Below are 27,229 nucleotides of genomic sequence, written 5' to 3' on the forward strand. Positions count from 1 at the left end.
AGATATGGGGTAGGTCGTCCGAACTGGAACACGAAAAAAGCTTGCTGGCTGGGCTAGCAAGTGGGAAAGTTGTCGTTTTTATTATTTCAATTATGGACCCCTCGTTTTCCTTACACTTTTGCCACCCAGCCATCGATGGGGTTTGCCAAAAAACTCATTTTACCCACTGGTTCTTAGATTCTTCCGCTCTAACAACATGTTAGCTATCGGATTGGGTGGCTATCCGATCGACAGGACACTGAACGGACGACAAGCAGAAAAAAGGACATTCTGTTTGCCGTTCGCATTTCATCATAGCAGCGGGTCACCCCTCGTCAAGCATTGTTACGACACGAGAGGAATAGCTTCCGCCCACCCCCCGGTTTTGTTTGTAGTCCGAAAAACTTTTAAACTCATACAAAATCATACAAATACAAATTTGTGTGAGTGAGTCGTTTGAGGATAATTCCAAACAAGGGGTATGATTTCTTATTATCATTGATTATTCTGCGCGTTTCGTTTTGTTGCGTTTTTTATTGTCAAGTCATGGGGTGTCATTACCGTGGCATGGCCTTCTTGAAGGGCTGAAGAAAATAGACACTTTGTCACCGTCGCCAACTACATAGGTCAATTTTCGATCAAACCTGAAAATAAGCCACAACCTGATTATCTTGAATTGTGGAGTTGTTGTTTGACAATTTGCTTATGTTATTTAATTGTGAATACAGTAATAATCCAGTGTCGTGTTTTTTTATGATTTGCATTTGAAAATGACATTTTTGTAATAATTATTCTTTCGATCTTTGGCTGGCTCGAGACAATTCTTTGAAGAAATCTGAATTGATTTGAAATTTTTCAATGTAAAAGAGCATAAATACCAATTTCAATGGAAGAATTCCAGCAAGTTGCTAGATAGACCGAAGAACTTCACAACTCAAATCAGAGCACAAGCAGTTTGCAACACCAATTGGCTCCTGAGACTTTTCTCTGGAGCCATCGTGATTTGACTCATTTTTATATCTTTTACTGCTCAACCTTCAAATATCAGAAAACTATTTAAATTTAATTTCAATATCACCATATTGTCATTTCTTCATTCTTTCTTCGAAAAAAATCCGACGCGAAGCTTCCTCTACGATGATTTTTTCTTAGTCCGCATAATCGAAGCAACCTGCGAATAGCTTTGGGTCTGATAGGTTATGTTCACAAAAAACTTAAAAAAAACACTACCACGTCACGGAAAACTTCAGCTGAGGCAAATAAATTTTTTTAACAGCCTTTCTGTTTAAAATTCTTTTATAAATATTTGCGCACCATTTCACTAATCTTCGTTAAAAAAAATCAGGAAATCTCAAAGTTTACTTCTTCTGGAAAAGCGGCAATTACACTCCAGAAACAAAAACAAAAAGCTCAACAGAACTGACCGATTTCTTATTTTATACTGAAATCTACTATAACATTTTGGCGTTGAAACCCACGAGGAGAAAACAAACTCGACCACACTCAGCCAAGGCCCACTAGCGAATCATCTTATCAGCATTAAATGTTAATACTGCGGAGACATCTGAAGGAAATGTTTGTCAAAAATTGCCATGCTTAAAATCCTTGAATCAAACCACAACTCCTCTTACTTTATCTCTGTTTGAGAAGAAAATCATCGTAAGAATCCTAGATTTGGATTCTATCTGTTCATAAGAACAAGCGTGTTAATTTTTGATTCCAACGGTTGCTTTGATAATTTTGAATGTTATTAGACGCTGACTTTAATAAATACTCAAACCAAGTCCAAAGAAGGCTATTTGAGTCCCAATTTGTAACTTTTATACCGAATGGATGCGATTGACATGTCAGAAAAAATGCTATTTGAGGAACTTTTTGTAACTTTCATGCTCATATTCGAGAAAATTCGGTACCAATTCCCTTTGGAACCTTTGTTCAGCGAAATTCTAACTTTGGAGGCACGAGTTTAAGTAGTGGTGATGCTTGGGTAAGCATCACCTATTTTACCATATTATTTTTGGTAGAGTGAACTAGTATACTAGTATTATTATATTATAAACTGGCTTTGTGCTTCATGTGTATTTTTTTTTTGAACGAGTATACGTTCGACTTTTTTGAGGTTTTTAGTGTCAAAACCTGTTGAAACACCTTCACACGGATTTCCTAAACAACCAAGAAGTCAGTGAAGATGCTGTTAAGATATTTCCAAATCACTTTTGGTATTAAGCTCCTGGTATTTTTTCGGTATTTAATCACAATATTTCTATCACTTCCAACAGAAGGATTCAAATTAAAGTTCAGGATGATACAAATAAGCAGAGGATAAAGAAAAAAAACTTACCAAAATGTTTCTATTTTTTTCCAAAGTGGGTTATAAATTCATTTTAATACAAATTCGCAATTTTTATGATGATTAAAAAATGTTGGAGAAACTTTAGCGAGAGTAAAGGAGATCCTTAATTATCAAACTTTTATAAAAAATAATCTCTTAATTACTTGATTTTCATGAAAAAAATACTGAAAAAATACAAAAAAAGTTATAATTGAGCTCATTGAAATTAAATTTAGAATTCAATGCTTTTTAACCTAGTGAATCAACGACAAGAATTTTTAAAGAAAATCAATCAAAACACAGGATGATAAAAATTAAATATCCCAATTTCACTAAAATTACTGATTTTTTTTGCAAATTTTTTATGTTGCACAAATATTTATGAATATTTTTCAAATTGAAAACATTGTTCTGTTAAAACTAAATTTATAACATATATATGTAGACAATAACGAAAGTACTTTGTTTAAATTTTTCTCAGAGATCAAAGAACATAAACAGAACATAAATAGTGTAAACGGCCGACAGCAGTCAAGAAATTAGGAGATTTTGTATTGAGCAACACCATCTGGATCACGTTCCGGTTATCCGATGATTTCATGATAGTAAATCGAGTTTTAAACTGTTTTCTCACATTTCATAACTATAAGGCACAAATTAAACTTTTGAAATTATGGTTCGCGAGTCTTGAAAGTTTGCAGGCCGAAAAAAATACACAACCGTCATCGACGGCCACAGCCTACCCTGATCTGTATTTCTCATACAGAATATATCTAAAAAAAACATTATTTTTATAGAGCTGTAACTTTTTGCGCTTAGTTCAAAACTACTTATTGTCTTGTGAAAAATCTTTCTCTGACTTAAAAATTTTTTGGAAATGAATTTGAAATTTTTTACAATGTAGCCAGAATCAATTAGAATTCTTAATTGGATTTTTTACAATTTTTTCGTAAATTTCGTAAGTTGCACCTGAAGGCTTTTGAGAGTCGCCTTAGAGTTTTCCAATTTTAGTGAAACTGTAATCAGTTTTCTATTTTAATAAAGGGATCATTTTAAACGGATGGGAGCTGCCAAATTTTGGGTTTTGAAAAGCCCTTTAGAACTAAGGGCCTAGTGTACTAGCTGTTTGAGTCGCCTGTTACGATCATTTCTCTCGGGAGGAGGCAGCACTGAAAGTATAGGGAGAATTTTGGATATGTAGCATGGGTGTTTTTTAAGTTTTTAGTTTTACTCTCTAGGTTTAGGTTGCCAGATTACCCGGTTTTATCCGGGTTTGACTGGATATTTAATATAAAATGTTGTGACAGTCCAGCCCGGGTTTCATTGAAAAAATGCCCAGATTTTGTCCGGATTTATTCATTTAATTTGACAAATCAAACAAAAAAAAAACAAATAGTGTTGTATATTTTTTTTATTTATGCCTCCAAACGAATTTATTCAGCAAGTTTCATAAGAATAGTCATGAAAGGTTTTTTGGAACTTTAAAAACAATTTTAAATCTCTCGATGAATTTTTTCGAAAAAAAACTACTTTTTCTACTCTTTCTATATAAACAAAGTGGTAAGCAAGGTTTCCGAAAAAAAATTCTGTATTTTTGAGGAAAAATATCTGATTTTCAGTGATTTAATCCCAAAATGCTGTGATGCTATTTCATTTAATTTCATTGAAAATTCACAATAAATTGGGTCTGTTTAACAGTTTAGTTAGGAAAAATCAATTAACGTTACCAATCTCATCATAAATTTCTAATTCAAAGTAAGAAATCGAAATTCTATATTGGTCAAAAAATTATAATTTTGGAAATGCCTTCAAAAATTAAAAAAAAAAAATCGAGAAATCTGTGTTTTATGACACAGATTCTGTAATGAAAATTTACTCGAAATTCTGTGAAATTACAGATTTCTCTGTGATTTCGGCAACCTTTGTGTGTAAAGCGCCCAAACTGGTGCCGCATACTCCAAACCACTGCGGACCAATGAGTAGAATACTGTTTTGAGAACGTACGGGTCCTCAAAGCTCAAAGTGTTTCGTCGGAGGAATCCAAGCAAGTTTGGTGGCGATATGCTGGGTAAACGAGAGCTTTTGGTCAAAGGTTGCTCCCAGGTCTTATACTTATGTTAGCAATCCACTCTGGAGTCATTGGTGCGATATATTCTTAAGTCGTCTGCAAACATAAGTTTAGGCGATTGAAGGAAAGTAGCCAAGTCGTTTATGAAAAGCACAAAAATTAGAGGCCCTAAGTAACTGCCTTGTGCAACACCGGACGGAATTTCAAAAACAGTTTAGTGAGTTCTATGAATATATATTTAGGCTGGATGATCAAAAATACACAACCGTCATCGACGGCCACAGCCTACCCTGATCTGTATTTCTCGTACAGAATATATCTAAAAAAACATTATTTTTATAGAGCTGTAACTTTTTGCGCTTAGTTCAAAACTACTTATTGTCTTGTGAAAAATCTTTCTCTGACTTAAAAATTTTTTGGAAATGAATTTGAAATTTTTTACAACGTAGCCAGAATCAATCAGAATTCTTAAGTGGATTTTTTACAATTTTTTCGTAAATTTCGTAAGTTGAACCTGAAGGCTTTTGAGAGTCGCCTTAGAGTTTTCCAATTTTAGTGAAACTGTAATCAGTTTTCTATTTTAATAAAGGGATCATTTTAAACGGATGGGAGCTGCCAAATTTTGGCTTTTGAAAAGCCCTTTAGAACTAAGGGTCTAGTGTACTAGCTGTTTAAGTCGCCTGTTACGATCATTTCTCTCGGGAGGAGGCAGCACTGAAAGTATAGGAAGAATTTTGGATATGTAGCATGGGTGTTTTTTAAGTTTTTAGTTTTACTATCTAGGTTTAGGTTGCCTGATGATAAATTTCCAAAACGTCGATGGATTTTGTTCAACTTCTTGTCATCGACCATGGATATAGCGCCATTGCTCGCTCTTGGAAAGAAAAATTAAAAAGAAAGAACGTTATTGTAACATCCATGCAATCTTTGGAACTTTACCCTTTCCATGTCATAGTAAAAATATCAAAGAATTTTTAAGACAAACTTACTAATAACGGAACCAAAAATTTCTTTGAAAGCTCACTTCCCTACTTCAATCTTACTAATAAATGCATTAAGTGCGTTTGCCCTACAATCGCAGTTTTTTTTTCCAATCGCAGCACTCCGAAAAGTTTTCACTTATGCACACGTGGGTCACACAAAAGTGATAAACATAAAATGGACGGGATTCAACCAGGCCGAACTGAACGCCATCAGCATTTTTTCGAGACACTTGAACTTTATGTGCAAATATTTTCATCTAAAAACTAAATCTTTAGTGTTTATGAACTAGAATCAATAATTTATAATTCAAGGAATTCATTATAGTCATTCGTATTCGGTTTTGCAATCTAGGATATGAATAACTAGAGATATAGTTTCTGTTGTTTTTAAAATTTCAAATGGCGCTCAGTTCGGTCTGGTCGAAGGCCGGCCAAATGAACGAAAAGCCACCAGAAATAGAAAACAGACCTTAAAAACACAAAAAATTGGAAATTAGTTAATTGAAGGGACTACGTTTTGGAAGAAAAAAAATTACTGTGCCAGATAATGTTGGAATGTACAACCTTTTTTCAGGTAACTATTCTTGAAAATCTGAGATACTGAAATGTTTTGAAAATTTGCAGATTTCCGTGAGAAATTTCCACAAAACATTCATTCTTTTAAAAACGTATATTAATTATTATGGAACGAACTCACCAAATAATTTTTGGGCCCAGATGGTCGTTGATCGATTAAACTTTTCTGTCAGCTCTCGGCGGATTCCCGCTCTACACAGCGCCTGAGGAAAACGGTGTTCAAAGTCTTCACTTCGTCGAGGGAGACCGTTACTTTCCTGACGATAGCTTTTAACGATTTACACTTCTGGAAGTACGATTTTTTTTCCAGTTTGTAATCAGTTTAACTACTAAAATATTTAAAAAAAAAATCCCCGACAGAGTGAAAATAAAACGCGTCCTCCGTTGTCAACGAATCATGGCCTCCTCTTTGATATTTGAAATAGCTTAGTACATATGTAAAAAGGATATTTCGTTAAGTTCGATTGTAGTCAAATGTTTGACTACTACATCCAATGCCTTTTGACTTCTCACAAATGAACATGGTCAAAGTGGTCCAATTTCGAAATCGTGCCCAAAAAAAATTTAATCAACACAACACAACACAAGCGGAAGCTGCACGGGGCTCATAAATAATTTAACGGCAGCAGTAGCAGCAGCATGTTGGTTTGTCCACCTCCTGGCATAGGTTCCCATCTTCCGGCCGGGATTTTCGACAAGCTCCCACAGTGTCAGAGCGAATAATTGGTCATTTCAGATTAATAAACAATTTAATTGAAGGCCTCTCCGTGTTTCACCACCGTCCCAGCATCACCAGCTTTTGTGTTGAGCTATCTGACGATTTCTGGCTCTGGTGCTGGCCAGGGGAACAATTTGTTTTTGGGGCAGCAGCTGAAAAAAAAACAACAACATAAAAGTAGCCCACCTCACCCACTCACTACCAAGTGGCAGCAGCAATCAATAACATTACATTATTACAGTTCGGCAGTTCTGATCCCCACTCTCCAAGGCCCACACTTTCACAGTCAGTTCAGAAGTGATTCCCGAAAACGGCCACTGGCCACTGATTGCACTGCGTGGGGGTGGTCGAAATATGACCAACATACGACAGGACATATGGACGTCGGAATGCGATCATTGGTAAAATGTTTCCCTGCGTCTTGCCCAATCGCGTCAAACCACAAAGTCCTTCCCTACCAATTTTATGGCGCGGGGGAAAAAAATCCTGCAAAATTTATTCGCCCTTTTCCTCGTAACCATTTTTTTATCACCTCACTCAGCCATCATCCCGAATAAAAAAAAACCAACAAACCGAGAAAACCAAACGGCAGCGGCAGTCGTCAGCGAGTGAGGTGGTCCCGGCACATAATAAATTTTCAAATTAATCAAAATACACATTCGGTATACAGACACACGACGATACATTTTGTCTGTCGGTTGGGTTTCTGCTTTTTTGGTCGCGACAATGTCAACGCATCGCATTGAGCGCATCGACCGAGAAAATGACCGACATTTTTTTGGTTATTTTTTTGCAGTAGAAAAGAAGTGAATGGAAATTCTGCTCCGTAAAAAAAATTCCAATACTAATTCTCGAGCATGGCAACACTGCAGCTTCTGAGGTGCTAATTGCTGTGTTGGGCCAAAACAAATGGTACGATTACGATGGGGACTTTCGAGCGATCGATCGAGTAGTTTTGAGGTGGGAGGTGTTTTTCAGTGTTTTTTTTTAGAATAATTCCGACAGTAAAAAATCCTTTTAAAAATCCATTTATAGAAGTATTATCCTGAAATTTCTCTCAAATTAAGGAGTCAAAATGACATATCGATTGAACAACATACAAACACTATAATTTAAAGTTTTTTTATAATCCAGGTTATGTTTCCTCAAATGAATTGTTGTTTTTCTTAAAACTGAGGGATGAACATGTTGCGCTTATTAAGGTTTTCTCTTTTCAAAACACGAGAGAACATTTAAAGACCCTACAAATACAAAAAGTCGAAGCTCTTCAAAGGCTTAATCAGCCATTTTTGGCTGTTTTTATTAATATTTACTGTCAATAATGCAACAACATAGGAGCATGTTTGCTCGACATTTTTCACCGATCCAAATTGGGTTATCAATAAATTGAAGTTTCACAACGCAACTCAAATAAACACGTTTTTTTTGGATATCAACGCTCAAAACAGTAACAAGGTGAAATCGAACGAAATGATTACCCCACCCCATAAATTCAAAAAAAGGGAAGGTTCTGACTGAAAATCACTTTTGTTCCCATCAAACCACTTTCGTATATTTTATAAATACCAATAAAAAAAAAGAAAATCCATTCGGTCTCCAATCGAGAGTCAAAAGTGAGTTTCGAGTCCGGGGAAGCAGATAAGCAGGGGAAAAACACTGCAACACCAGAACGAATAATGCCACATAATTGGTGGGTGGTGCTTAAGTTCGAAAACAGACAAAAAAATGCTTAATGCATGCAACAACAAACAACCGAAACGTAATCAAATTCGATAATAATTATTAAGTCACTGAGCCTGTCCCATTCTGTCGCAATTTTCACTCTTTATTCGAAAAAAAAAAAAAAAAAATTTGAAATGACCATAAAAATCGCAATTATTTCACCTCCTTTCTCCCTTTTTTCTTAATGATCAGTTTTAATAACTTCATCCTACTTTTTTTTTTCTTTCAAATACCATATTTGAGGTTTATTTTCAAAGTTGTTGATGAAAAAGTTCGTCGACCTCCCAAAAAAAAGGAACAAAAATCGAGCATCGAGAGGGTTAATCAGCGGTGCATATGCATGTAGATGAGCTTAAATGCACTTCAGCTCAACCGCCGATATGTGCATATATTCACAAACGACAACGAAAAAAAAAGTGGAAACGGTCACCTCACACTCGAAGACCAGAAGCAACCAAACGCGAGAAAAAAAAGTAATTCAAACAGAATCGAAAAAAAAAATATTCCCATTCACACATATGCAAACGTCCGAAGCAAAGAAAAAAAAATTGCACTGATCACTTTTAATCTGAATTAATTTCATGAACAGGCATCGAACTGTTTTTTTGGGTTTTTAATTTTTTGCCAACAATTTCATTTCCCACCACATAGTCAGGAAGAATCCATTTGCGATTACGTTTCTTTCAGACAAAAGTAAAATTTATTTCAATTTGGAAAAATTGACCAAATAATTCGATTAACTAAAAATGTGAAGATTTGAAATTTTGCAAAATAACCAAAACTGTCAATATTGTCAAAATTGTCAAAATTGTCAAAATTGTCAAAATTGTCAAAATTGTCAAAATTGTCAAAATTGTCAAAATTGTCAAAATTGTCAAAATTGTCAAAATTGTCAAAATTGTCAAAATTGTCAAAATTGTCAAAATTGTCAAAATTGTCAAAATTGTCAAAATTGTCAAAATTGTCGAAATTGTCAAAATTGTCAAAATTGTCAAAATTGTCAAAATTGTCAAAATTGTCAAAATTGTCAAAATTGTCAAAATTGTCAAAATTGTCAAAATTGTCAAAATTGTCAAAATTGTCAAAATTGTCAAAATTGTCAAAATTGTCAAAATTGTCAAAATTGTCAAAATTGTCAAAATTGTCAAAATTGTCAAAATTGTCAAAATTGTCAAAATTGTCAAAATTGTCAAAATTGTCAAAATTGTCAAAATTGTCAAAATTGTCAAAATTGTCAAAATGGTCAAAGTTGTCTAAGTTGTCAAAATTGTCAAAATTGCTAAAATTGTTAAAATTGTCAAAATTGTCAAAATTGTCAAAATTGTCAAAATTGTCATTTTGTCAAAATTGTCAAAATTGTCAAAATTGTCAAAATTGTCTAAATTGTCTAAATTGTCAAAATTGTCAAAATTTTCAAAATTGTCAAAATTGTCAAAATTGTCAAAATTGTCAAAATTGTCAAAATTGTCAAAATTGTCAAAATTGTCAAAATTGTCAAAATTGTCAAAATTGTCAAAATTGTCAAAATTGTCAAAATTGTCAAAATTGTCAAAATTGTCAAAATTGTCAAAATTGTCAAAATTGTCAAAATTGTCAAAATTGTCAAAATTGTCAAAATTGTCAAAATTGTCAAAATTGTCAAAATTGTCAAAATTGTCAAAATTGTCAAAATTGTCAAAATTGTCAAAATTGTCAAAATTGTCAAAATTGTCAAAATTGTTAAAATTGTCAAAATTGTCAAAATTGTCAAAATTGTCAAAATTGTCAAAATTGTCAAAATTGTCAAAATTGTCAAAATTGTCAAAATTGTCAAAATTGTCAAAATTGTCAAAATTGTCAAAATTGTCAAAATTGTCAAAATTGTCAAAATTGTCAAAATTGTCAAAATTGTCCAAGTTGTCAAAATTGTCAAAATTGTCAAAATTGTCAAAATTGTCAAAATTGTCAAAATTGTCAAAATTGTCAAAATTGTCAAAATTGTCAAAATTGTCAAAATTGTCAAAATTGTCAAAATTGTCAAAATTGTCAAAATTGTCAAAATTGTCAAAATTGTCAAAATTGTCAAAATTGTCAAAATTGTCAAAATTGTGAAAAATTGTCAAAATTGTCAAAATTGTCAAAATTGTCAAAATTGTCAAAATTGTCAAAATTGTCAAAATTGTCAAAATTGTCAAAATTGTCAAAATTGTCAAAATTGTCAAAATTGTCAAAATTGTCAAAATTGTCAAAATTGTCAAAATTGTCAAAATTGTCAAAATTTTCAAAATTTTCAAAATTGTCAAAATTGTCAAAATTGTCAAAATTGTCAAAATTGTCAAAATTGTCAAAATTGTCAAAATTGTCAAAATTGTCAAAATTGTCAAAATTGTCAAAATTGTCAAAATTGTCCAAGTTGTCAAAATTGTCAAAATTGTCAAAATTGTCAAAATTGTCAAAATTGTCAAAATTGTCAAAATTGTCAAAATTGTCAAATTGTCAAAATTGTCGAAATTGTTAAAATTGTTAAAATTGTCAAAATTTTCAAAATTTTCAAAATTGTCAAAATTGTCAATATTGCTATCGTTTGTGTAAGAATCGCTTCAAGTTGTCTCAGCATTGTTTTAAATTTTTTCTTATTTTTTTTTGTATATATTAACAAAATTTATCTATAGGTGGATAGGCTAAAAAATGATTTTTTTCCTTACTTAACTGACATTGTTGCTGGCTATATCGGGTTTGGTTTGGGTTTTGTGGCTGGACACGCCGATTTAATTATTTATATCAATAACCCACACTTTTTGCGTTGTATATGTTTTACCAAGCTACTGGCCTGACGTTTCCTGTATCTATCAATTTGTGTTGCACTGTTGTTGTTGTTATTTTATGATAATGCACACTTCTGTCGCTAGAGGCGGTTTGCCTTTAGAAGTTATCAAGCACCAACTAAAAAAAGCGGTTTCACCGAAGTGGTTTGATTACATTGTAATCCACTTTAAAGCCAAACAGATTGCAAATCTATCGTTTATGTGAAGTAACAAATTAGCTTCGAGTAGTACTCACCTTAGTTCGGAATCCGATAATAACGAATTTTCAAACCCCTTGAGGAATGTCAGCCGGGTTCAGTTCAAAGGTTAAACACGCTTATGATTTCCCGTAAACTTGGCGAATCCTTGCGTGGGAGGCAGATTTACTCGCAAAGGATCCCTCGGCTCCGGTTTGTTGGGGTTTCCACTTTTGACTTGATGACTGTGGGAAAAGTCACCACCCACTCGCATTTTGTTGTTTTGGGGATACAGTTCACTCTTTCAACCCACCATCAGCCAGCCAACATCTCACAGCGTATGTCTCGTTGTTACGATTTCCTGCAGTTTGCAACCTGCTTATCGGTGACGTCAGATACCTACCGAAACATATAACTAACAATCAGTCGTAGTAGGCGACTCCCACGCGTTGTCCATCCATTCTTCAGAGAAAAACGATGCTTGTCTCTCCCATCGTGGTCGTAGCCGCCTGCTTGGATGATATGTATCTGGAATGGAGATAGTAGGTTGGTTCAATTTAGTTCAGACGAAGAGTCGAATGGTATGACGCAATCAAAGGTACCGCACATTACTAGAGTCTATCTTTAGGCGTCTATTTACGACGTGGTCGTCGTCCTCAGCAACAAGTTCTACAGTTGGTTGTGCTCAAAAATAGCCTACTTGTTAATGTTTCTAAGGAAGCAAACAATTGTCGGCTTAGTACTAATGACTATTTTCTCTTTTTCTATTTTTATTTTCAGACATGCATAAACAGATAGCTGAGCAACTTAGGGTGGGCCAGTCCTAAAAATCCTCACCGATCACGCATTTTTTTAAATGAAAATCAGCACACAAAGCTAAGGATGCTTCCATTCAGGTGGGCGCTGGGTGGTAGAATCCGGTAGGGATTAACCTCAACGATACTAGACGGTAAGATGATTTGTTTGGGTTTGCCTCATTAGGACATTACTACTGATAAATGCATTTCGCGCCTTTCAGGTTGCTAGAATAAGTCATCGAATTGCAGTAGCTAAATCAACTGAACGGACTAGGACAATTTTTTGACAGTCGGAAAACGGTTTCAACGAAGAATCTAACACGAAAACGGAATCAAAATTAACGCCGGCGTAGAACTATTATGGTCGCAGCAGCTGGCGGTCAGCAGGGAGGAATGGATGTCGGCTATAATCCACAGGTAAAATTTTTGTCCTTTTATTGTTTTTCACGATTTATGAAACACTTTTTCGACCAACAGATGAACAACATGGCGATGCAATCGTCATGGAATCAAATGGGCGGAATGAACCAAATGGGCGGTATGAACCAGATGGGCGGAGCAGGAGGTGGAGGGGGCGGAGTTGGTGGAACGGCCGGTGGAATGAACCAAATGAATCCGGGTATGAATCCGATGAGTCAGATGGGCGGTGGAGCGGGAGGAGCAAATGGAGCGATGGGCATGGGCGGAGGAATGGCTGGCATGAACCAGATGGGCGGAATGAACGGCATGGGAAACTATGGTCGGCATCATCAGCAGATCAATCCCATGGCTCAGATGATGAACATGGGCATGGGAATGGGTGGAGGTCAAATGGGGCCGGGAGCCGGGATGAACGGCATGAACCAAATGAACAGCATGAATCCGCTTAACCAAATGAACCAAATGTCACCGATGTCTAAGATGCAGGGGATGGCCAACGGATACCCTCCACACCCGAGGCGGATGGCACCCTATCCGAATCCTCAGATGCAGATGGCCCAGAAAAGGTCAATGTACGGAATGGGTCAGCAAGGGATGCCAGGAGCCGCCTCGCAGTTTCCTCCTCATCAATCCGGATCGGGAGTTCCTCTTCCAATGTCGGCCAGTGCCAGCTACGGAAGGCATGGTCCTATGCCCATGAACTACCGGAGTGGTCCTCCGATGATGCAGCAGCGGCAAAATACTCCGCCATACGCAACCGGAGGAATGAGTGGCCACAGTCAGCAGCAGCAACAGTATTACAATCAGGGCTACCAGAACATGCAAGGTTACCAACAGGCCGACGCTCGTATGAACTACCAGCACAGTCCGGTTCCTGGAAATCCTACGCCACCCCTCACACCCGCCTCTTCCATGACTCCGTACATCAGTCCCAATCCGGATCTGAAACCAAATGTACCACACAGTAAGTTGATCTTTACCTTTTTGAACGAAACAATAGTTTATAAACAAACCTTTTCTCCTCCTCCAGAAGATGAAGAACTCCGGCTCACGTTTCCGGTGCGAGATGGCATCCTGTTGCCACCGTTCCGACTCGAACATAACCTCGCCGTAAGCAATCACGTGTTCCAGCTGAAGTCGACGGTGTACAACACCCTGATGTGCAGGCCCGACCTCGAACTGCAGCTCAAATGTTTCCACCACGAAGATCGGCAAATGAACACAAACTGGCCGGCTAGCGTTCAGGTTTCAGCCAACTCCACTCCGCTGGAAATCGACCGAGGGGACACCAAAAATACCCACCGGCCGCTGTATTTGAAGCAGGTCTGCCAACCCGGTCGAAATACAATTCAAATTACCGTTAGCACGTGCTGTTGTGTAAGTTCTAGCCCCCTTAGTTACCCTGGATCTCAAAGATCATTGACCAATTCTTCGTTTTTATCCCATTTGCAGTCGCATTTGTTTGTCCTCCAGCTGGTCCACAGGCCGTCAGTCAACCACGTCCTGCATACTCTCCTGAAGCGGAATCTTCTTCCGGCGGAACAGGCCGTTACCAAGATCAAACGCAACTTCACCGCCAACCCGAACGCGCAACCCCTCGGCGGCAATGGTCCCGGGGGAGGGGGAGGCGACAAGGACTCCTCGGACAGTGCAAACACCTCAAAAGTAATTTCGTTTTTCTCTCACGCTTCTGACTGATAAATACTTATACGAAAAATTTCGCTTCCAGGTATCTCTCAAGTGTACCATCACTTCGAAGCGAATAACGCTACCGGCACGTGGTCATGATTGTAAGCACATTCAGTGCTTTGATCTGGAGGCGTACTTGGTTCTCAACTGTGAACGCGGAAACTGGCGGTGTCCTGTGTGCAAGTAAGTTCAAATTATCCATGATACTTAACCCTTGAGGAAACTCATTCCCTTGATTTTACCCACAGTAAACCAGCCCTTACCGAGGGACTAGAAATAGACCAGTACATGTGGGCGATCCTCAATACCCTCAACTCTTCCAATGCCATGGACTGCGAGGAGGTAGTCATAGACAACCAGGCGAACTGGAGGGCGGTGAAGCCACCCGGTGCTGCAGTCACCGGCGTTGGCAACACTGTCCCATCGGGTTCCAGCACTCCGGGAGGCGGGGATCCAGGCAGCAATCCGAGGGGAAGTTCCACCCCCGGTCTACCCAACATCAAACCCGATCCGGACGCGACCGATAGCAAGCAATTCTCCAAAGTCATGTCCCCGGGATCAACCTCGCTACCTACCTGGGACAACATGAACGCCATGAGTCCCTACATGAGCCCGGACATGAGCTCGATCGCCAGTGGTAGTATGATGGGATCAAGGTAAGTTCTGCTGACCTAAAAACTACAGAAAGTTTAAATTAAAATATGTTTTTTCAACAGTTTCAACCAGCGGCCACAGTTCGATTCTTTCGGCAACCAGATCAAGCAGGAACCGAACACCAATACTCCTGGCAGCTCGGCCAACAACAACAACAACGTCAACGGTCCGGGAACCCCGGGAGACTTTACCAACAATCCCCTCGCACATCTGAGCGATTCAGTCAACTCGCTCGATCCCCTCAACGCAATGGAGAAATCCCTCAATGACCAGGTTATTTACAAACCCAATTTTCCCATAAAAACATCCCTTTTATAAAAAAAACTTCCTCAATCTTTCAGATGCCCCACACTCCTCACACGCCGCACACCCCCGGCGGAGGCAATGGTCACCCAATGACGCCCGGTGGCCCACCAAGTGTACCACCGGCAGGTGAAACCAATAGTTCCAGCAACGGTCCCAGTAGTAATTCAAACAACAACAACAACGTCAGCAGTAGTTCCAACAATCCTGGCAACCCTGTTGGCGGTAGCAATAGCATAAACAACAGCAACAACAACCAAAACAACAACGTCAGTGGAATGATGCATTCGCCACAGCATCAAACGACGGCACAGCAGCAGCAGGCCATGGCGGCGAACATTATGAACTCGCCGCAGAGTTTGATGAACTCCCCGCAGAACATGATGAATTCGCCGCAACCGCATATGGCCAGTAGTTTGCAGCAGAATCTGATGAACACGATGAACTCGATGATGCAGCACCAGCAGCAGCAGCAGCAAAGCAACGCCGGAATTGTCGGTCTAACGGATGTCGATCTGCCGGCGGATTTGAACTTCGATCCCGCTGCCGTCATCGAGGGCGAGGGTGGCAATGATTTGAATGTAAGTTTTTTTTTTCACTGACCCCAGTATTAACAATATTGATTTCCGTGATTTGGAAGCTTAATAGTCAGTCTAGACGACATTTTAGGGACATTATTTTTTTGTTTGTTTTGTTGTTTTATTTGGGATTTTAAGCCTCTTGGGTTTATTCATCCCATAGGGACATTACAATATCTAGCACAAGTTAATTAGTGAAAATGCCTAGTTAGTTTTCATCCCTTTTCTCATGGAAGAAAAAGTTGGTCAAAACGATAAGAATAAATAAGAAAAAAGTTCACTTTCGAACTTCTCTTCAAACTTACCTCGTGAGAGGGTTCAACACAAGGATTAGTAAAATTGATATTGGGAGTGTAATAGCACTAGAACAAGAAGAAAGACTCGGCATGAGGATTATGAAAATCGATATTGAGTGTGTGCCGTATAGGATTGGTCGATCTTGGATCGATCTTTGAGAGATCGATCTTTTGAACTCAAATTTCCGATTTTTTGGATCGATTCTTTAGCCTTGGAAAAATCGATTAAATCGGTTTATTTTCGATCCGATCTTTCGATCTTTTGAAGTTTTTTTTTATATACTGCGGAGATTTCGAGATTCAGTTTCGTGCAAAATAGTAATTCCTGCACCCTCCTAAAGACTGCTTTTCATTATTGGTGCTTTCATGCCAATAAAGTTGAGACCGACATAAAAGGTAGCGTTTTATATTTCTATATCCTTGACGAAAACCAGAACTCTTATAAATGCTCAAGTAATCCAAAGCTCAAGGTTAAACTTCTTATCGAAACCTTCGAATCTCATCAAGGTTAGGTAAAATCACAAAATTATTTGTAATATTACTGAGTTTTTAGCAAATTTTCTTCACAGAATCTGTGTCTCAGGTGACAGAATAATGAAAATTTTCACAGAACGTACAGAATTTGTGTGTTTTGTACATACTTTGGAGATTTTGAATGTTAAAAAACGATTCAATTGGTGAATATTCGACTTGACTTTTCTATAAAATTCATGACAACATCATTACAGGAAACTGCCACAGAATTCTGAGGTCAAAACACAAAATTACAGATTTTTATTTGTCAGAAACACAGATTTTTTTGTTCGTAAACCTTGTCTTATAGTCAAAACTCGGTAGAAGGCTGATCAGCATTTAAATGAGAAAAAATATTTCTAGAAAAATAAAGTGTTTAATTTTATGTTAATATTTGAATTAAAATATTCCTCAAACTAATATTTCCATATTTCCTCTACTCTTAAAAAAATCATGCATTAAGAATTTGGATACTTAAAGAATTGAACATGAGCCTTCCAGATGAAAGCTGAACACGTTACCCAACACTGAATTGACATGTGTTTTTGATATGTCATATACTACACTCATCCAAAGTCATGAAAAGTTAAACATTCCGATGTTGAATTTAAAAACATATGTTTTATTCTCATACATTTGATATTCAAATGTTTGATTCTCGTCATTTTACATTATTTACTTCAGCAACTAGCAGCCCTACCCCTTTTTAACAACAATTTAAAAGATCGATCTTGCAGAGATCGATCATTTTGCTTCGATTTTTTAGGTGGATCGATCCTGGAACCATTCGGCTGAATCGATCTTGGGAATCGATCTTTTCCAGGAGATCGAACAATCCTAGTGCCGTACACGTGAACAATAAAATGAATTTTAAACCTACCTTGTGGCTCATTAAGTGGAAAAGTTAGGCACTAATACCTATTTAAAAATGAACATTGGAGGTGTATCTAGTGCTAAAAGACATCCAATACCGATTAACCTTATTCTTTTGTCGAACTTTTTCTTCCAACGATGAACAGAGGCTAGCACGACGTCAAGTGAGAAGACTTTTTTTTAGTACGGCATAATTGCCAATGATGACAAAAACGACAAAAATAGCAAAAACGACAAAAATCACGAAAATTTCAGAAATCACAAAAATCACGAAAATGACAAAAAATGAAAAACATTCACAAAAATGAAAAAACTGACAAAAAATTTAAAAAAAAAAATATAAAAATGACAAAGATTTAAAAAAAAAATACTAAAATGACAAAAATGACAAAAATGACAAAAATGACAAAAATGACAAAAATAACAAAAATGACAAAAATGACAAAAATGACAAAAATGACAAAAATGACAAAAATGACAAAAATGACAAAAATGACAAAAATGACAAAAATGACAAAAATGACAAAAATGACAAAAATGACAAAAATGACAAAAATGACAAAAATGACAAAAATGACAAAAATGACAAAAATGACAAAAATGACAAAAATGACAAAAATGACAAAAATGACAAAAATGACAAAAATGACAAAAATGACAAAAATGACAAAAATGACAAAAATGACAAAAATGACAAAAATGACAAAAATGACAAAAATGACAAAAATGACAAAAATGACAAAAATGACAAAAATGACAAAAATGACAAAAATGATAAAAATGACAAAAATGACGAAAATGAAAAAAATGACAAAAATGGCAACCATTACAAAATTGATTTAAATGACAAAAATTACAAAAGAGTACAAAATTTAGTTAAAAAAACAAAAATGACCAATATGACATAAATAACAAAAATGACAAAAATGACAAAAATGACAAAAATGACAAAAATGACAAAAATGACAAAAATGACAAAAATGACAAAAATGACAAAAATGACAAAAATGACAAAAATGACAAAAATGACAAAAATGACAAAAATGACAAAAATGACAAAAATGACAAAAATGACAAAAATGACAAAAATGACAAAAATGACAAAAATGACAAAAATGACAAAAATGACAAAAATGACAAAAATGACAAAAATGACAAAAATGACAAAAATGACAAAAATGACAAAAATGACAAAAATGACAAAAATGACAAAAATGACAAAAATGACAAAAATGACAAAAATGACAAAAATGACAAAAATGACAAAAATGACAAAAATGACAAAAATGACAAAAATGACAAAAATGACAAAAATGACAAAAATGACAAAAATGACAAAAATGACAAAAATGACAAAAATGACAAAAATGACAAAAATAACAATAATTACAAAAATGACAAAAATTACAAAAATTGCAAAAATTTCGAAAATTACAAAAATGCCAAAAATTACAAGAATTACAAAACTTACAAAAATTACAAAAAATTACAAAAATTACAAAATTTGCATAATTTACAAAATTACAATTAATTGAAATTTACAAAAATTACAAAAATTCCAAAAATTACAAAAATTACAAAAATTACAAAAATTACAAAAATTACAAAAATTACAAAAAATACAAAAATGCCAAAATTTACAAAAATTACAAAAATTACAAAAATTACAAAAATTACAAAAATTACAAAAATTACAAAAATTACAAAAATTACAAAAATTACAAAAATTACAAAAATTACAAAAATTACAAAAATTACAAAAATTACAAAAATTACAAAAATTACAAAAATTAAAAAATTACAAAAATTACAAAAATTACAAAAATTACAAATATTACAACAATTACAAAAATTCCAAAAATTACAAAAATAACAAAAATTACAAAAATTACAAAAATTACAAAAATTACAAAAATTACAAAAATTACAAAAATTACAAAAATTACAAAAATTACAAAAATTACAAAAATTACAAAAATTACAAAAATTACAAAAATTACAAAAATTACAAAAATTACAAAAATTACAAAAATTACAAAAATTACAAAAATTACAAAAATTACAAAAATTACAAAAATTACAAAAATTACAAAAATTACAAAAATTACAAAAATTACAAAAATTACAAAAATTACAAAAATTACAAAAATTACAAAAATTACAAAAATTACAAAAATTACAAAAATTACAAAAATTACAAAAATTACAAAAATTACAAAAATTACAAAAATTACAAAAATTACAAAAATTACAAAAATTACAAAAATTACAAAAACTACAAAAATTACAAAAATTACAAAAATTACAAAAATTACAAACATTACAAAAAATACAAAAATTACAAAAATTACAAAAACTACAAAAATTACAAAAATTACAAAAATTACAAAAATTACAAAAATTACAAAAATTACAAAAATTACAAAAATTACAAAAATTACAAAAATTACAAAAATAACAAAAATTACAAAAATTACAAAAATTACAAAAATTACAAAAATTGCAAAAATTACAAAAATTACAAAATTTACAAAAATTACAAAAAGTACAAGAATTACAAGAATTACAAAAATTTCAAAAATTACAAAAGTTTCAAAAATTACAAAAATTACAAAAGTTACAAAAATTACAAAAATACAAATATTACATAAGTTCAAAAAATGACAAAAATTTAAAAAATTTCATGTATGTATTACAAAAATGACAAAATCACAAAAATGGCAACAATGACAAAAGATTATGTACAAATTGTCGCTGCATCGGAAATATTACGGATTGGCTTAAAAACTACAAACTTCAAACTACAAATGGATTTTTTAAGACTTTTTTGAACTTGTCCCTTCTTTTGGTTCATATAAGATTTTTAAGTTTAAGGCACTGAGCTTAAAATGTGTCTATGTATCGATAAAATCATATGACTAATTTATCTTCTTTTCCTTTCCTCCAGCTTCTTCCGGACAATGTGGTCGACCCGATGGAGCTGCTGTCGTATCTGGACCCCCCGCCGGATCTCAACACCCCGCCCTCTAGTGGCTCCAGCAACAATGCCAACAGCGACGACATCCTCGCTGCCCTGTTCGACTAGTCTCGATTTGGTGCTGCTGCTAGTGTGGCCACCTCCTCCTCCTCCGGTAGGAACAGGAAAGTTCCCTACAACCACAACAACAACCAAGCGAAAATGTGATCCAATGAAGGTGATGGGGTCGCCTCGAGGAGGAAGCAAAACTGGGCTGCAAATATTAAACAAAAATTCAGAACAACATTGAGGAAAGAATGATGAAGGTGAAAAAAACTTCGGAATTAAACCTGCACACGCAAAGCATCAGAAACAAAACAAGTTTGAAATAAATAAAAAACTGCAGTCTGTGTTACGAGTTTGCGGATTCGGTTTTCTCTAGTTTTTCATGTTGATCAGCTACTTTTTTTCGGGGATGATCCTTGAAGCAGTTGACTCGCGGCGCGCATGGGAATGGAAACTGTCTAAATTGTTTGTATAGTAATGTTTTTTTTGGACTTCAACCGCTTTTTGTGCCCGTTTGAAAAAAAAAACTGCAAACAAGCCGACCAACTCTCCTCTACAAAAGCATGAATTGTTGGGCGGAAGTAAGATTTAAAACTTGATGAAATGTGATTTCGATCGTGGCGCTAAACTAAATAATTATTTAAATCAAAGAGCAAGAAGTGATTGAGGATAGTGGAACAATGTTTAGTAACAATCATTGAGAGAGCGTGAGAGAGAGGAAAAAATACACAAAGATGGACCTAGATGATGATAGCCAAATATTTGAAAAAAGGGAACAGATGACTCCTCAAGATTCATTTTTTTTTGTTTGCTGTCTGAGTAGAACTTGTAAATTTGTAGGATCCAACTTGAGAGAGAGATAGAGAGATAAAAAGTGAGAAAGAGCGAGAAGAAACAAACAGAAAACATTGGTAACAAAAAGTGCGATTGTTTACCAGATAAGTTTTTTAATATTGAATATTTATTTTCCATGAAATAGTTTAATATCTTTTGTAAAAAGAAAATTATTTATTATGTACAAAGTGACAAGAAAAGAAATCGAGAAGCGGAAAAAGAAGGGAAAAGGGGTCCGTAATAATAAGAAGGGTTCGTTCGTTATTTCTTTAGTTAAGTGCTTCTTTTCACCAACTGATGGGAAACAAGTTGATCGACTCTGTTTTATAGAGAGGTAAAAATGATCTAACCGAGAGAAGCAAATTGTGGATTCATGAGGGGAAAAAACATAAAATCAAGTAAAGCAAAATTAAGAGAATTGTTTAAGTGAAATGTTGAACTTAAAGATATTAAATTTTAATCAAAAATGTACAAAAGAATTAAGAACCCTATTAAATAAAAATTTAATATATTGAATCGTAACTAACAATATTAAAACTAAGTCATACACAAAAAAAACCACATACACACCCAAGCGCATAGACACAAATGTAAAAGTAAACAACACAAGTTAAACAACAATTGCGAAACAAAAAAGAGAAAAAACCGCTAAAAGTAGGTGGAAATTGAAATGGTTATAATTTTCGCTCTCTTAAATGTTTGTAGAGTATTATTGTATGCAAAATATTCAATCTGTATTTTGACATAAACAACAACAAAAAAAAACAAGCAAGAAAATTGACGTCAAGTTCTAGTGGAATAACAACAACAACAATTGAATCGATTACACGCATAACACAGATAGAGCAAATAATCGGCTTCATCGTAGTGACCTTTGATTTTTCGATTTCGATATTAATCCAATAAGTCAGAAGTTAAAAACCAACAATTATTATCCTAACAAAATGAGATCATTCAAGATGGCGCTGGGTGAACAAAAAAAATCCAATCGAAAGCGCACTTGTGGCCAGTATTTTATAGAGATACTCTAAACAAAAATTAACACAGTCACACAAAATACAAGAAAAAAAACCAACGTACATTTACCAGGCAAATGTCATCGCTTACTTTGTTCCTTTTATTTTGCACATCAACGAAACTGACGCTAACGACAAGAAAAGAAAAAGCACGGTAAAAAAATATTCTCGGAAAATCATCGCGCTACCGGTCATTTAATTATTTAATAAGTTAATGTTGCAATCTTTCGTTCCTCTCACCAGTCTCGCAAATTTAGTAGAAGAAAAAACAAACAATGATATCGAAAAGTTCCATGCTGATGCGATTTGACGTATCAGTAAAATAAGCGTTTTACGTTTTATTTTTTTGTTTTAATCTGTTACCCTAACAGTTTATTTGTTTTTGGCAAATGGTTTCTTTCAATCGAAAACTGATTTGTTTCACCTCTCGAAGCATTTTTTACCAGTCAATCAACCAAAACATCCATTGTACTATTTCACACCGAAAAGAGAGCAAAACAGAAGTATTCATCACCCTCTCCCGATTGCCGAATTCATTGTCATTTATTGAAGTTAGGAAAAATATTGAATAAAAAAACACAAAACTAGGAATGTGGGTGAATGTGACAGTTTTTATATCTTTAAGTGTGAAAAAGTCAAGAAATACAATCTGAATACAAAACAAAAAGTATATTTTAACATAAAATAATTGAAAAAAGAACACCCCTAACCAGAAATTTTTGAGTCACACACAAAAAAGATGAAAGGCAAAAAAAACAGATAAAAATAAAAATTGAAGTGAAACTTCAGAAATCAGTAAAGTATTTCAGCAAAGAATTTTACTAAAACACGGTTTTAACGATTTTTTTGGATACCGGATAAGAAGAGGGAAAATCCTTAAAAAATCTTCTGTTTCCAAGCGCAGTTTTAAATTTGAAAAACCAAATTAAAAATGAAAATTATTTTTAAAAATAACAGTCAAACCTGTTCAAACCCTATTTCAAGGTTTCAGTTGTTTGGCCTTCCAATTCCATAAAAAAAATCCGGTACTATTCTTCCATTTTCTTTCAAAATCTCTTCCGGAAACCTCATGTTGAAGACAGATTTAAAATTCAAAACAAACAAAAAATCTAATAAAACGAATCGAAGGTTAGTTAGTTGGTTAAGTTCACCACAAAGCAACAAAAACCCTTGTATTATTTTGTACATAGAGTTATCAATGGGATGAATATGCAGAATGTAAAATAAAGAAAAACAAAAAAAACATCATTAAAGCATACCGCAGCAAACAAAAAAAAACCTATGGTAACAAAACGATTATTGAAGATATAAATTTAAACAAGAAAAAAAACTCTTAAATTACCTATATTTAAGAATTGAAAGCTGGAAAACACACAACAAAAAAACCAAACACACACAACAGCAAAACAAAATCAGAACCCAATGGACAGAGAGGAGAAGAAAAAAAAACAATTTTGAAAATAAAATAAAACGAGCAAAATGGTTCAAAAATCAATAATAATAAAAAAAAAAAACCCTTGTTGTTTTCACTTTTAAGCTAAGGAATTCGTTTGAGAAATGTCCCCCGATGGGCTTCTGAGCCAACCGAAGTCAAAACGTCACTTCTGCGGTGATTTTCGGAATTTGGTCGGAAGTCTGCTGAACCAGCTGAGCTGGTTCAATGTTTGTTTAACTTTTTTTTTCCTTCAAATTTGCCTCTTCAACCTGGTCAGCAGAAAATTTCGGTGGCCGTCTTACGAACCGGGCGCTGTTTAACCTAACAGTGGGCACTTCTGAATTGGTCAGTTTGACGGTGGCCGTGGCGCGTTTCGGATTGGTTTCAACGCTTTCGGGAAAAAGTTTCAACGGAAAAGTGAATCATCTGTTACAAAAGTGTGACTTGTGCAAAATTTCATTGGGCCCTCAAGTGATATGAGATTTATTGAATGAAAAATAATTGGGCTTCCAGTACAAGTGAATGATAGAAAATTCATTGACTAGTGTTGGGTTTAAGTTGAGTTACGGCATCAGGACATGTGCATTTCTTCAAATTTGAAGAACATCGCAAAATAAATGTTTAAGAAACTGGGAATTGTTTGATAAAAAAAATTAGAAGCAAATAGTTGTTCAAATATGGACGCTGAAAAAAATCACTTAAAAGGTAAGTTATCACAAATAATCAAATTCCGGAACAAGGAAAATACAGTTTTGTGATTGAAAAGCCAGAATGCATCGAAAATTTCACTCACCTGTAATATTCTTTCTTCTTACACTGACTTCATAGTTTCTATATTACTTTTCTTCTGAATACGCTATGTTTCATCCCGGAAAAAGGTTTTGTTCTCATTTTTTCCAACTAAACCGCATCATGTCGGAAACAATGCAAGTAACAGTAAGAAAAACTTTCCACAGCGATCTGAAAAATTACTTGTTAGGTACGTTCACACATCCCGCGGTCATTTATTTGAGGCTCGATTCCTGGATCACTTTTTCCTCTACCAATTCATACAAATAAATCTTCAAAATTCTGAAAATTCTTTTATCTTCACAAGTTTTTGTCATTTGAATCTAACTTTTTGTTTTCGGACGTTGAAAAAAACATGTGCGTAAATCGAACAAGTCAATGCCTACTTGACTGTAAGTGGACATACCAGACGATGGAAATCGATTAGTAATTTTTAGAGCAAGTTCACTGGTGTTGGAAAAGTGGTAGAAATTTTGTCACTTTTTGTACATTTTGAAATGAACATTATGAATATCTACCTGTCCAATACAAACTCACCTTTAACTTGATGTCTGGTTGCAAGAATATAGAGATGAACAAAAATAATTGTATTAATCTATCATAATTCGTAAATTAGAGTCTCACCTTGCTACAGCGTGCGAAAACTAACAGACTCCAATTTGACAACTCGATTGCTTATTTTCCAGCAAACTAGGCCAATTGCAGGAAAGTTTAGCAATTTGAAAACCGATTGCTGATTTTTCAGCAAAAATGACAAGAACGCGACCAAATGCTGAAAAACCCGGCAATTAGAAAACCAATTGCCGGTTTCCAGCAATAATTTGAATTTGCTGAACATTTCCAGCAAAAAGTTTTGCTAGAAATCGAGGCAAAAAATTTCTGGCTGAAAGTAAACCCAAATTCGTCACGCTGATCTTGAATTTCCTGGAAATGGTGAATATCTCCCAGGGATGCAACTGTGAAGAAACGATTCGCATTCACAAGCGATGACCATGTCGTCTACGTAAACGACGAGATGAATTCGCTTTCCCTCTTTGTCCTGCACGTACAAACAAGAATCGTTGGCTGATTGGTTGAACTCGAGCCTCCTCAAGAGGCGACCAGGCGGCTGCCGCATGTAGACCATCTCTTTGAGCTCCCCGTTCAGATAAGCGATCTTCACATCCGCATGCTTCAACCAACAAACCCTTCTGGCTGGCGACCGTCAACAAGGTTCTGAATGTGACTTGACGAACCACTGGTGCGAAAACTTCATCGTAATCTGTACCATACTTCTGGGTTAATCCTTGGGGGACCAAACGAGCTTTGTACCGGATCACCTTTCTTTTTTCGTCCAGCATGCGTTTGAAGATCCATTTGTTGCCGAAGGGTTCACTCACGTTCCATTTTGGGTTAACGATTACATCTCTTCGTTCATGACGACTTTCCAAAATTCTGACTCTTCACAATTGATGGCTTTCTTGTATGACCTTGGATCGGTACAAATCTTCCTTGCCAAGCTGTTAGTTTCGAAAACGAACAGGAACTTAATCTTTTGTACTACGGGAGGTGTTCGTTTGGCATCACTCTCGATTTCATAATGGAACATTCTCGTTCACGGATTCTGGCTCTTTGTTGGTAGGAACTAATATCAACTCATAAGCTCGATCCTGGTTCCTGCCTCATCACGGTTTTCGTCTCAGTTAAGTCATCTTTTTCCATCTCGATGAATCGGATGTCACGGCTAATCAAAACTTGGTCAGTAATTGGATCGACCAATTTAAACATCTTGTGTTCACTTGAGTAGCCTGTAAATGTGAGCTTGACGGCTTTCGGATCCAGCTTCTGCCGCTGCGGCAATGGGGAACTTCGACGTAAGCAGTGCAACCAAAGAGGCGTAGGTCTGCATAGCTGGGAACTTTCCCAAATCATAACTCGAACTGGATTACGGCCAAAACGGTTTCGTACTTTTGGTAACGACTAAAGTCATCAATCATCGTCAATAAATATCTTGATCCGCCTATCGAAATTGTATTCATTGGACAACAAATATCAGTGTGAATGAGGTCGAAAGGATTCGACAATTCCTTTCGGGGGAAATGGCAAACGCGTCATTGTACATTCCATACTGCACTCACACGTCTTCTTGATGTCACATTTGCTAATGGAAATGTATGTTGCCAAACCTTCACGCACTGATCGTTGGACGGCTTCACAATCACGGGTTTTCAACTTTCGATGCCAACTGTGGATAAAGTTTTTCGGATGAAGGAACGCTCGATGGGAATTATCCTCCGGGGTCTTTAGAAGAAATAATCTGCCAATCTTTTCTGCTACAGCTGATATACGGCCGCCGCTTTGCAGAACGCAGCCTCGTTGCTTCGTGAAAAGAACTTCCGCACCTTTCGTGATGAGTTTTCCGACTGAAATCAGGTTTGATTCCAAATCGGGGACGTAAAACACATCGAACAGGACCATTTCTTGTATCGCTCCAGCTTCGTCGTATGTAAACAGGTCTGATACCCATCACGGTCGTCTTGCTACCATCGACCATGGTGATCGTCAAACTTGTATAGCTTCGTAGTTCGGTTAAAAACTTTTGATTCGAGCACATGTGAGATGTGGCACCCGAATCTTAAAAAGACATACACAGTCATAGCCGATTTAGGCTTC

At 35.3% G+C, this 27,229-nt stretch overlaps 1 protein-coding gene across 3 annotated transcripts in view; it reads left to right on the forward strand.

Moving 5' to 3' along the window:
• LOC129758225 (zinc finger MIZ domain-containing protein 2-like) overlaps window positions 1-23,834 on the forward strand; it is a 242,085-nt gene extending 218,251 nt beyond the window's left edge. For 2 of the 3 annotated variants that reach the window (XM_055755689.1, XM_055755690.1), the window contains exons 2-10: window positions 12,139-12,307; window positions 12,377-12,572; window positions 12,633-13,952; window positions 14,028-14,240; window positions 14,305-14,447; window positions 14,513-14,920; window positions 14,981-15,191; window positions 15,260-15,802; window positions 20,429-23,834. In XM_055755689.1, coding sequence (XP_055611664.1) covers window positions 12,516-12,572; window positions 12,633-13,952; window positions 14,028-14,240; window positions 14,305-14,447; window positions 14,513-14,920; window positions 14,981-15,191; window positions 15,260-15,802; window positions 20,429-20,566 — 3,033 coding nt within the window. In that variant the 5' untranslated portion in view covers window positions 12,139-12,307; window positions 12,377-12,515 and the 3' untranslated portion in view covers window positions 20,567-23,834. Of the gene's footprint in view, window positions 1-12,138; window positions 12,308-12,376; window positions 13,953-14,027; window positions 14,241-14,304; window positions 14,448-14,512; window positions 14,921-14,980; window positions 15,192-15,259; window positions 15,803-20,428 lie in introns of all 3 variants that reach the window. The other variant, XM_055755691.1, reaches the window with a different exon arrangement.
• Window positions 23,835-27,229: the final 3,395 nt, after the last annotated feature.

Source organism: Uranotaenia lowii, chromosome 3 (genome assembly GCF_029784155.1).
Source record: "Uranotaenia lowii strain MFRU-FL chromosome 3, ASM2978415v1, whole genome shotgun sequence".
NCBI classification, from domain to species: domain Eukaryota; kingdom Metazoa; phylum Arthropoda; class Insecta; order Diptera; family Culicidae; genus Uranotaenia; species Uranotaenia lowii.